At 38.6% G+C, this 12,908-nt stretch overlaps 1 protein-coding gene across 2 annotated transcripts in view; it reads right to left on the minus strand.

Moving 5' to 3' along the window:
• The window catches only part of GRIK1 (glutamate ionotropic receptor kainate type subunit 1), a 176,876-nt gene that overhangs the window by 110,415 nt on the left and 53,553 nt on the right, over positions 1–12,908 (minus strand). For both annotated transcript variants that reach the window (XM_038581313.1, XM_038581312.1), the window contains exon 5: positions 9,359–9,540. In XM_038581313.1, the coding sequence (XP_038437241.1) occupies positions 9,359–9,540 (182 nt within the window). The remainder of the gene's footprint in view (positions 1–9,358; positions 9,541–12,908) is intronic.

Consider the following 12,908-nt stretch of genomic DNA (forward strand, 5'->3'; position numbering starts at 1 on the left):
ATATGGCTGTTTGGTGAGACCAGAGTTAGAACCACAGAAGTTGGAGCTTTATCATAAAGAATGGATCCATCAAACCAAGAAAACTTGATAAGCTGTGCATGAATTTTCAAAAGAGATTTCTGTCCACACAGCTAGCCCTAGCTGTACAAGGTTGTGCCTTGGATGGTGTCATAGGTTCCATGAGGACCCTCACTCACTCTTCTTCCTTATGTCAGGATTTCAGACCTACATTGCTATTTTATTACAATATTTCTTTAGATAGTAGAATTAACTAGATCCTAATTTTAAATCCCTTTGGTGATGTTTGGGAAGATGATTTTTTTAAAGATTTTATTTATTTATTCATGAAAGACACACACACACACAGAGACACACACACAAGCAGAGGGAGAAGCAGGCTCCATGCAGGGAGCTCAATGTGGGACTTGATCCTGGGACTCCAGGATCATGCCCTCAGCCAAAGGCAGGCACTAAACCGCTGAGCCACCCAGGCATGGGAAGATCTTCAATGGAGTAAACTTTCATCAAAAAAGGACAGTTCGTAAACAAAATATATAAGTTTTTTTGTTGTTGTTAAAATGTGCCATAGACATTATAACAGATATTCTTGTATACTCGGTATTGTAATGGCAGTGGGTACAAGGTGTGGAAGGCTTTGTGTGACATGTGAAACAATGCATTCTTTGTATTCAAGGCAATGTGGGCATGGGAATATGGCACTCAGGAATTTCAAATGAGTGGAGTAAGGTCACATACTTTATTTGGGATGTACAGTCTTTGAGGCTACACGGATGCTGGATAGGGAAAAATGGCAGGTGCTTGTAACGTAGTGATCAATTTTTTCTAGGGTAGGAGGAAGATGATGATAGAGATGGAGAAAAGGAGGTTGAATCTGAAATATATTCAGAAGGCAGAAGCTATAACATTTGGTGACTCATAAAGAGGAAGAGTGGGGTAGAGTCAAGTGAACCCCCAGGTTTCTAGCTTGAGCAATTGGCTAGTGTTTCTATCACCAAGACAGGGGCAAGGGGAGAAAGTGGTTCGCTGGAGGAAAGAAGAGGAGGAAGATGTAGTGTGTTAAGTTTGGTGTAGAGATTTCATGACATTGGGCAAGATACGATAGGGACACTTGGGAAGTCAGGCTGAGAGGAGGTGTGGGGACCATTGTGACAAAGTGTAGGAGATAATGCCATGACAGAGTTAACAGTGGGAAGCACTATATCACTCTCGTAGTTTTGCCCAGGCACGATACCAGCAATGATATTGATGATGGTAATGTCTCACATGTGGGATATTTCATACATCAGCGTTGGGCTTAATGCCTTAAAGGCATTGTCATATTTAACTTCTCTCAAAACAATGTGAGACATGCACTATGACATTCCCATTTTACAGATGTAGCAAATAGTGAATCCCAAGATCCTTCACTAAATGACCTCAATCAATACATCAGAGTTTTTCATTGTATTTTCCTCCGCCTCTACCTTGGCATAATCTTCCACATATACAAAACATCTAATACATGCTAGCTGAATAAATGGTGAAATACATTTTACAGGGCCACTCTTATGATGGAAAGGATTTGGCTAACAGTCGTGGGGAAAGTAGGGTGGGGGAGATTCTTTCGGTAAAATCTTGCATTTATGAAGGGTTGAAGCAGCTGTTGTGGTTAACATAGAAAAGTGATTTTTAATCTACTCCAGTCTTCAGGCTTCTTTAGAGAACCTGATAGAAGCTATGGATCCTTTCTCCTGAAAAAAGCACATTGAGGGGAATGAGTATCCTTTAAGTTTTGAATAAAGCTGAGGTTCACTAATCCTGTTAAAGGTTTAACACATGCTTTGATGTACATGGTCAAATTATTTATATGATTCCTTCTACATTACCCCACTTCTATTGCAAGGATAATTTCTCTTACCACGTATTACAGCCAAATTCTGAGGCATAATATATGATTTTTATTACCTTCCAATTCAGATAGAAACAAATCTATATCCTCTTCCAAATCTACTCTTTGGAAGTTTTTGCAGGTATGCAAACAGCCATCCTGTACACTAAAAGTATGGACAAATTGCAAATTCCTTCACTGCATTGTGAGTTATCCACAGTGGTCACTCAATTCTTGTGTGTATTAAGAAACATACTCATATCTATGAACTGCTCCTTATAACCAAAACTAATTCTATGCTCAGGAAATGTAAATAGATTTTCATATCAGCCTGAGAGAAACAATTAGGATGAGAATATGCTGCCAAAATAATTATATAATATACTACAAATGATCATCAGTTAGAATAAATTGAGAGTTATCATTATTACATTCTCAGGATTTAGCCAAAGTAATAAATTTCCCATCAATTAACTGTCTTAAAAACTACCAAAGGACTCTAAGAACTTAAAAAAATGAACTGCTTAATTATTTCCCCATTTCTTTGAAAGCCTACTAAGTACAAGGCGATATGCAAATCCCCTATGTTTAAACACTGGGAAGAGGATCTTGATCACTTGTATGCATGGAAGCTCAGAGCAGAAGAGAGCCTTAGCAAGATTAGGAGCCAACAATCCTCTTTTACAGAAGTAATGGGGTTGAAGAAGAATCAACAGACTTGCTCAAAGTAGCATATTTAAGGGATATAAGCAACTCAGGTCATAGGCATGTTAAGCCCTAGCTTGAAATCCAGCTTTGCCATTGGGTAGATGACCTGAAATTTCATTTGTCCCATCTGTAACATGAGATATTTTGAAAAGATATGAAGATATCCACGTCAAGTGCATAGAACATTCTAGAGCATAGTGAGTGACCAACGAATAGCAATTATTTTATTCTATTAGGGCAAGAGAAGACCTTGCAACTCGACCTACCAACCTTTAGTCTAAGACTCTAGTCGCAGTCCCTTTCTGCTATAGAAATGAGTTTCTCTGTCTTTCACCCATCTGTAGGCATTGGATAGCTACATTCTATGACTTTTATTTTCAAGATCTTTTGCTCAAGAGGGCAGGGACTTATTTTTTTCTTGTGCTTTTTACTGTTGTATCTTTCTCCCTTCAGTCAGTGCTCAACAAACATGTGTCAAGTGAAAGTGAATTTTTCTACTGTGTTTCTACCACATTCTCTCCTTGGTTTCAATATAATCAACATTTCTTGAGAACTTATGTAAACTAGGCAAATGACTGAATGTTGGAGAATAGAATGAAACAACTGCATTAAAGAAATATAACACTTAACTAATGTGTTCCATGTTCTATTGTGAGGAGAATCAGTTGGCACCTTGGTGTACATAAGAGTAGCAGATTAGGATTGGTTTTTTTTGTTTGTTTGTTTGTTTGTTTTTACTTTCTAAGTCTGAGATAAGTTATGAATCCCAGCCTAGGCATTGCTGGCTCTGTGACCTTGGGCAATTTACAAAATCCCTCTGAGCTCTGTCAGTTTCTTGTATACAGAATTTTCTCCTAAAAAATTAAATGAGTGGTACATTTTATCTGCTTAGCACAGTGCCTGGCACACAGGAAGTTCCATGAAAAGTAGCTCTTGAGGTCTTTGGCCTATTTTGTGTATTATGATTAGAAATGAGAGAGTTGCATATCTGACTTAGTAGGTATGGGTTCCAAACACAGGTTTGCAACCTCTTGGCAAATCGCAGCTGTACTGCTTGACTGACAATTTTCTGTGTGAGAGATGAAGACTGGCAGTGCTTCTGTCCTCCCGTAGAAATATGAAACAAACCCCTTCTAACCACTTCTGCTTGTCCTGGTCCCATGCAATAGGCACAACTTCCATGAGGGAAGAATCAATGCATAAAATTATTTGATTAATCAGCATTGCCACTGCACTGCCTAGTAGAGGGAAGCCAGACATTAAAAAAAATACATTTTCTCCCTGGCCTTGTTTTTATGCTAATTGACAGAAAGGAAAAAAATAAAATAAAAACAACACAACAGTGCACAAATGTTGACAGGAGAAAATGTGATATAATTCCACAAAATATTTTGGTACTAAAATGTTTTATGGAGACTAATGGCTCAATTATAGCTTAATACTCATTACTACAAGTGTCGTGAGGGGAAAAAAGTCTCTCTTCTAATGCACTTGTTCATGTAAACAAGACAGCAGGTTTCCTGAGTCAGAGAAAGTGTGTTCACGCTCAGTATGGCCGCTCTCCAGCTCAGGGAATTGGCCCAGCCCTGATGCAGCTTCCCTGCTGGATGGAGCATCACATTGTTCCCTCCCTTTCTATCAGGGAAGCATTAGGATTCCGGCTACTGTGCTTGAAATTGTGACTTGCTTTCTCAATCCTATTACAGGATTTGAAAGTGACTATGCATTTCTCTGAAGAGTCAAATTTATTTTCAGGAAGTGAAGTCATAGGCTGAACTGTGTTACAGTTCTTAATAATACAGGATTTCAGGGGTTGAATAAAACCCTCCTTGGAGGAAACTGAGGCATAGAAGAGTGACTTGTTCAAAAGTGCTTGGCACAGTTGAGAGTATAGCACACTGAGTCAGGTGGAAGGGAGGCAATTTTGGAGATTGCTTTTATCAAGAGCTTCTAGAACAGATTTTGGATCATTCATTCATCCATTTCCTTTACTTATTCAACAGAGCAGAATTGAATGCTATGTTTCAAGTAATGTGCATGCTTGGGATTTGGGAGAACAAGACAAAGGAGGTTTCTATCCTCTTGGGGGTTATAGTATTGTAGGGAATATGGACAACAAATGAGTCAATGCCTGGATGTTTGTGTTAAGAGCATACTCAGTGCATGATAGATAAAATTATTACTATCTCTGAGCTTTAATTTTTGTGTGCAAAAGAGGGATAATACCAATTATACCAAGAGTTATTGTGTAGATTAAAGGAGATGATTGCTTATTACCCCGCATGGCATGCCAGTGCAGTCTTCTTACTTTGTTCCTTGTCTTTAAAATCGCCTCCCATCAGCCACTACCTTGGTAGAATCACACTCAGTAGGAGGGAACAAGGGTGCAGGTAGGGTGAGCACTGAAGAGTCAGTCAGTAGGAAGAGAGTGAAACTTTTCATGTCAAACTTGATTTTCGAGGGAGTTTGTTAAAGAGAAAATTTTCATGTCACATTTTGATTTTCCCAATTCAAAATCTCCAGATTGCATAGAACATAAATTTTTTTTTGTTTTGTTAATATTTTATTTATTTATTCATGAGAGACACAGAGAGAGAGAGAGAGAGAGAGGCAGAGACACAAGCAGGGGGAGAAGCAGGCTCCATGCAGGGAGCCCAACGCTGGACTTCATCCCAGGTCCCCAGGATCACACCCTGTGCCAAAGGCAGGGTGAGCCACCCCAGGGATCCTGGTCCTCTTGTTTTTATGTTCTCTTCCCTCGAGTTTGTGGGAAGTGAAAATGAAGAGGCGCAGAAGACTGGGGGTGTCTACACTGAAAACAGGCTGGGAGACAGAAGCACCCTTGTGGACCAGCAGGATGCTAGCTGGGAGGTGACAGATGGATAGGGAGAGAATATGACACCAAGTGATGGGATGAGTCCCATGAGTGTGCTGTTAGTTGTTGGGGACACTCTCAGACTACAGAAATTCACAAAAACAGTTCATTCATATGAAAGCCCTGTTCTTCTGTACCCTAATCAAATCTTGACATTTGAATTTCTAACTAATTTTTAGGAAATAACTTTTCAGATTCTCATCATATAGCACTTGTCCAATATGAATAGAAATAATTACTTTGCTGGAGTGATTAGAATGCTCAAGAATAACTATAGACTTTTCCCCAATTTTTACTTTTATATAAATGTCAGACATCTTCTTTAAAGTGCATTTGATTTCTTTTTCTTTCTGAAGAATCATTAAAAAGTAGTAAAATATGATGAAGGTGCAGAGAAATGCTTGAAAATAATGGGAAATGTGCTTGGAAGGAAGCCAAGTTGACCTGGTAGAGAAAATTTTGTCAGCAACGGTTTAGTCACCAAAAACGTAGGAGCTCTTCCTATTAATTTCACCTAAAGGAGCCCAGCAGCAAGTGGTTGTGTTTTTCCCATATGTTTCTGGAAGCCTTTGAAATGGAATGGCTTACCACTTTCTGAATGGGGACCCTTCATGGTAAAAGAGGTACATAGGCTCTGAGAATAGGTGGTCTGGAGACCATGTGGCAGCCTGGTTACTCAGAGACAGTGATCTCATTGGGGCACTTAACCTATCTGAGCTTTAGTTTTTTCAACTCTGGACTGAGAATATCAAATTTACTCCAGGGATTATTTGAGGCTGCATGAGACAGTATATAGGATGCCAGGCACCACAGTTGGCACCTCAGTAGAAGAGGTAGGAAGAGATTGGTTGAATGGTCACCAAAATTAGGACCTGGAACTCCTGCACTCTCCAGCTTCCCTAGAGACACTCTTGGTAGACAGATACAAGGAAGGTCTCTATCTTTGTTTCTGCATGTTGTTGCCCAAAGCCAAAGGATGAAGTCAAACTGGATCACATAGAGCACTTGGGCCTCATTTTGACTAGAATAGAAAGTCCTGAGGTCTTCAATATCACTTTCCAACCACACAGCTTTTTGGAGGTCCACAAAAAACCCCATAAAGCCAATGTAGATTATCTGCTGTGATTTCACAGAGTGACTGTATTTTCATATGCAGCAAAGTAGGGGTTTTATGCTGGAACCTTCTAAAAAGGCTTTCCCCCCTTCCCAACATTTGCAGCTCATTAATCTTCAACAAAAAATGGATGAATGTGCTTTTTAGTAGCTTCCCCCAATGTCTTACGGCAATCTTACCACTCACATGAAGAGGCAAAGTAAACAAGATAAAACACAATATGGCACAGGATGGAGGCAAAAGGATTTGCATCAATGGCTGGAACAAAGCTGAACTAATCCCACTCCCCCTGGGGTAACCAGGCTGACATTTCTTGGGAGTGCTTCACTTAGAGGGGTTTTTGTTTGTTTGTTTGGTTTGGTTTTTTTGGCTTGTTGTTAAAAAGAAAATCAGTCTTTGAATGATGCAATCTTTATGCTATCAGGAAAGAGCCACTTGCATCAAAGGAACATCATATCCATATTTATTGAAATAGAGGAGAAACCCTAGCAGCTCTTTCCCAGGATTACCCATTCTAAGCCTGTGCTTTGGAAGAGAGGTGGCCAGTTATGTGAGCCAAATGGATCTCTCACCAAGAGAAGCCTCCTCATCAGCAAATCATTCTCTTAAATGTAACAGAAGTCCCCAGTCACTGTTATAACAGGCTCGTGGGAAGAGATGCTTCTTTGCATTTTGAGGGCTACACATAAAATCTGGGTGTTTTTCTCAGTTCTGGTTCACACTCCATTACACACTTTAATGAACTGTATTGAAATTCTCAAATGAAGTCTTAAGATAAAGTCCTGCTGATTATATTTATTTACCTTTAAAGTAAGCTGTTGACATCACTGCAACATGCTTGCTTTCTTTACTGAGAGATCATTATAATTATAATTATAATATCTAAAGATTTGTTAATGCAACTCAAGTCTAGAAGGAGGTAACATATATTCTCCACCTAAGTGGAGAAGCAACATTTCATAGTGGAGAAGGTGCAGGATGCTACAGAGGAGGCTGAGTTCCAGCTCCTGGCCACTCTTAAGTGAGAGGATTAGGCTTGAGGTTATCTAAGATTCTTTTTTTTTTTTTTTTCAGAATTTATGTATTTATTCATGAGAAACACAAAGACAGGTGGAGACACAGAGGGAGAAGAAGGCTCCCTGTAGGGAGCCCGATGTGGGACTCGATCCCAGAACAGAAGGCAGAAGCTCAACTGCTGAGCCACCCAGGCGTCCCCCCTTTTTTTTAAAGTAGGCTTCATGCCCCATGTGGGGGCTTGAACTCACAACCCTGAAATCAAGACCTGAGCTGAGATCAAGAGTCAGACACAAGCAACTGAGCCGCCCAGGTGCCCCCCCTCCACCAAGATTGTTTTCAACTGTAGCTTTAAATATGTTCTATAACTTGAAATAGATTTTTAGTATAATCATTCAGGAGATAATAGAAACCTCTAGTCAACTTTCTTGATTGTCTACTTCCAGTGGAATTAAAAACTCAACTATGAATTCAATGTTTTCAGGGAGGTGCCCTACGAGTAGGAGATCCAGCACCGGAGAGTCAGGTGGGATGGCTGCTCCAAGAGCTCTTCCACATGATTTGGAAATCCACAGCTGTGTATTTGTGCAGAGGGGTTGGTCTACTTATGAGATTAGTGTCCATTGCCAGTCAACCACATAGCACATGCCAAGCCTTTTAAACTAGATAGTACAATAACAGTTTGTGTCATTTCAGATAAGAGCATTGCCTTATGCCACAATAACCAATTAAATTAAATACAAAGAGACACCCACTCTGGCCACGTAAATATAGCCTGGCTATTTTCCCCCAAATTCCTCCAAATTCCTCCTTTGATCTTTATTAATGCTTCTATTATAATCATCTTGCTAGCCTTTTTCATTGTCTTTGTCTATGCCGAAGTTTCTCAACCTCAGCACTATTGGCATTTTAGGGTACACAGTTCTTTGTTATGACGGATGTTCTGTGCGTTATAGAATGTTTTGTAGTGTCCCTGGCCTCTAATTACGAGTTGCCCGGAGAGTGCCACTGTCTCCAGTTCGACAACCAAAAACGTCTCCAGACATGGCCAAAAGTCGTCAAGGGTACAAAATCACTTGGGGTTAACCACTAGTCTTTGTATCATCTTTTTTTTTTTTAATTCTGATTTTTCTTTTGTGGGCATAAGACCAGTGCTATATCCTGAAGTGCTCAGAAATGATTATCCTGTTGTTATCATTCCTAACATTACTAACATCTTTCATTTATATACGATTTCACAATTTATCAAGTGTTTTCACCCACATTATTCATCAAGATTAATGCAAGGCAGCTCATTGTCTGTGACAAGTTAGAAAAAAGAAGCATCTTTTCTTTGATTGTCCCTGTGCCCCCTTCTCACTATACTTAGAATTTTGCTTGTTTGACAAAAGAGGTCTAGCCCTGAGGAAGGTGCATTTAGGACAAGTCAGGCTTTATGTAAATGAAATCTGCTCAGTCTTTTCAAGATATAAAAGAAAAGATGCTTAATCACCTTGAAATGTCATCCTTCTCTGTTGACAGGATCTACAGACTCTGAATACCTAGACCTCCACATCTACAACAATATACAACAGGTGGCTTCTTTGAACTCCCTGAACCCTATGGCCCTTTAAAAGGATTCTGAAAGCTGCAATCTTCAGCCTAAACAGGACTGCTGCAGTTTTATCATGCTGCACTCAGTGAAACCAGATGGGATTTTTGAGAAAGAGAAATGAGCAAATCTCCCCCTCCCACTTCACTTCCTCCCCGCACCTCTTACCTGCTTAAGGATTTCAGCAGCTGTTCCATGTGAACAATCAAATATCACATAGAACTCCTTGCCCTTCTTCATCTCCTTGAGTAAAGGCTTGGCATCTTTATTCCCAGAGGGCAGCTGGCGGATTTTGATTTTAATGTTATATCTGGAGGGAGCTTTGATGAGCTCTTGCAGACGAATGAGACCTAGAAAATGACATCCCATCATGCAACAGACTGTTCTGTCTAAAGAGGATTTGTTTACTGCCATTTACAGTCAAACTCAGGTCATTCCCAAAATGTATCAAGTGGCCACCTTCTGAAAGGTTACACTATTGACTTCTCATTTGTCATTTCCCTTTCTGTGGTAGATTATACTGTATTTTGTGGGTATGTGTAGTTGGAAACACAATTTTCCTAAGCGAATTTTGAATTTAGTTAAATGCATTTGTCCTCTCTAGCTTTTGGCCAATGGCACAAATCTTTAACAAACCAAGCCTGTAACTGTAAAACTTTTATAGACAAAAGTTGCTGGAAGTTTCCAAAGGTGTTCAATGGAATGGACAAAGCTTTAAAAAAAAAAAAAAAAACAGACAACAGAACACTAGAATTTCTTGGGTCTATAAACCTCTGTAAGTCTTTCATCAAGTATTTATGTATAGCATACTGCTTACCAGCTAATTAGCTGGGCTTTCTATATAATTTTCCAGTTCCTACCATATAAACCATTTAGAAATGGCTCATCACATTCTCTTTCTAATATGATTGAACAATGAATTGAAAAATCCTTTCTTAATTAAAAAAAGACCATAGAGTTTTTAGAGATTATGATAATAAAAGCAGAAACAAAATTCCTTTAAAATCCACCATTGATAATTGCAGGAAAGTGTATAGACCCAACTAACTTGACGGAGAATGTTTGATTCACCATAAGTGTGAATCTACTGAGCTGCGTCATTCTTTAATTGACATACTTTACTGGGGCAAGACAAACATCTGTATAAAGCCTGTCTTATTTCCCCTAACATTAACTTGTGATTGCTACACTGCATGATGTTGGCTCTCACTCAAGGACTCTCATCACATTGGAAAATTGAACTTTCAAAAAAATTACACCGTTCTGTATCTTTAGGATTTGTCAACTTCAAGTAATCAATAGGAAATATGAAGCTTTATCAGTATTCAGATGGAAATTTTGGTATGCACTATTACAGATGCCAGCTACCTCTGGCCTTGATACATGTCTTTCATTTTCTTGTTTTATTTCGTTATCTATCCCTTCACCCAGCCACATTTTTTTGTGGCTCAGATGTTAAAAGATTCCTCTAACATCTTGGATAGGTTGCATTCTGAAGTACATAGAATAACTTTATAATTAAGCTGCTCTTCAGAGTCAAAAGGATGCAAGCAATTGGAGGGTAGTAGTGGTTAGGATCTGTAGAACCATAACAAGATTTACTGCTCATTATTTTTTTAAAAAAATGGTTTTTTTTACATAATAATTGAAATTGTTAGAATGAAAGCCTTTCTGGACTCTTGGTTTTCTTTTTCTTTCTTTCTTTTTTTTTTTTTTTCAAAGCAATCGTTGTGGTTGAAGACTCCCAAATACCGGTAATGAGCTACTTATCCTCTTCATTCCTAGGATCACTAGTACTGAGCCACTGATGACTACTAAAAATGGAAGAAAATAGCACATGGGCTTGCATATTTGTTAAATCTCTGATATAATCCTGTGAAGTAAGCATTATTATCTTTGTTATCTCCAAGAAGGAAACAGAGGCTCAGAGCAGTTACATAACTTGTCAGAATAACAAAGGTAGTAGGAGCCCATGAGTTCCAATTGTTGCCTGTGAGTCCAGCACTCAATCTTTCTACTTCACAGTTCAGGATTACAAATACAGATTGCTGGTGCTGAGGGAACAGATATAGCTTTGAATTATTTGATGAAATGGGAAAAAAATAGAAACGGACCCACTCCCCTTTCTTTTTTACTCCTGGCTACTTGTATCTCTTTTGCATTTTTTTCTATTGCTTTCCTACTTTGCAATTGCATAGTTGCTATTTTTTTTATACTTGAGCATGACTGCAAAGGGGAACCATGTGGCCTTCAAATAAAGTGAGAAAACCATTTAAAAAATGCATTTCATTTGCTGCAACAAACTGATCTTTTGTTTTTTGTTGAATGAAATGTGGATCATGAAGTGTATGTTCCTATCAGGATGACTTACCCATGTTAATGGTATTAATGATACTTGAAAGTTGAATACATTTTCTCATTTCATTCATTAATTTTTATGGGAAAACATTTCCAGGATGCTCATTATATTCCAAAACCCATGCTAAACCCAGGCCATGGGACATGAACCCATCTTGCTTTAAGGAAGGGGCTTCAGGTGTTCCTCTATGGCTAGAAACATGATAAACAATGTACTGGCAATTCATAAGATAAGTATTACAGTACATTAGTAACAACTTGCAGCCTTGTTTTCCAAGTTTGTTTTGATAAGCTCAGTGTAGTCCACTAATTATTTCAGGTGTTTTCATTGCATGAAATCTATCACGTGTCAGAGATGACTTAATCTATTTAAGTGTTGAACTGCTAGCAGAACTTGTAAATTTACAGTAATTCAGAATTAGTAGGGAAAACAGTTCACCAGTGTTTGGTTTTATATTAAGGTCCCCAGGTTGGAGAAAAGTGGTATAAAGAGCAAAATTAAAAAAAAAGGCCCATAGAGGATTTCATTCAATCAACTTTTGTTGATGAACATCAATTTCTACTCAATTTTTACAAATTACAAGCTGAGGCATTTGGAGGCTGATAGAGCAACATGCTTGAGACCCTAAGGTCTTGGTAAGTCTATTATGTGACAGGTCCAGATCTTGAAGCCAGGTCTACTTTCTGACTCCCAATCTCAGACTCTTTTTACCAAATTGGTGGGCCCTCTTGACTTTTAAATTTTAGGTAAACCATCTAACTGGATGAATGAATAACTACTTAACTATACGAATAAATAACTGGATAAATAAACAGAGAAAGAAAAACTTCGGACTAGCATAAAACATTCAATCTTTAGTTGGCAAATGAGGCCATTAATGACATTTTGCTCTCTTCTCAAAAAAGGCGACCATGCATTTTCACAACTGTTTCCCAAAAGTTATTTTAATACCAATAGAGGAGAAAGAAGAACTCAGTACAAAAGACTGTTTCTAATTGGTCTAAATTTATCTTTTGGATATACTGGCTACTGAGCCCCTAATTTTCTCAGTTTTTCTGCTTGCAGGTGAATTGCCCTAGGAAGAAACTCAGCAGATTTTAAGATTACAGACCAAGTTGTGTGTGTGAGGGGGTGGGGGGTGGTGATGTGGAAAGAACAAGGGTGGAACAGTGAGGTTTACATTTCTTTTCCCAAAGCAATTGTTTGCTTGAGGAAAAAAAAAAGCCTTTCTGCCTTCATTAGAAAACATTGTAGAATTTATAATTTAAAAGCCTTCCCCCCACCCATGGGAGAAAAAAAATTAGAGAAAGAGTTCCCTTTCATTTGCATTTTGCAGCAATCCATCAATCACTTACAGTT

The sequence above is a fragment of the Canis lupus genome, chromosome 31 (genome assembly GCF_011100685.1).
Source record: "Canis lupus familiaris isolate Mischka breed German Shepherd chromosome 31, alternate assembly UU_Cfam_GSD_1.0, whole genome shotgun sequence".
NCBI lineage: Eukaryota > Metazoa > Chordata > Mammalia > Carnivora > Canidae > Canis > Canis lupus.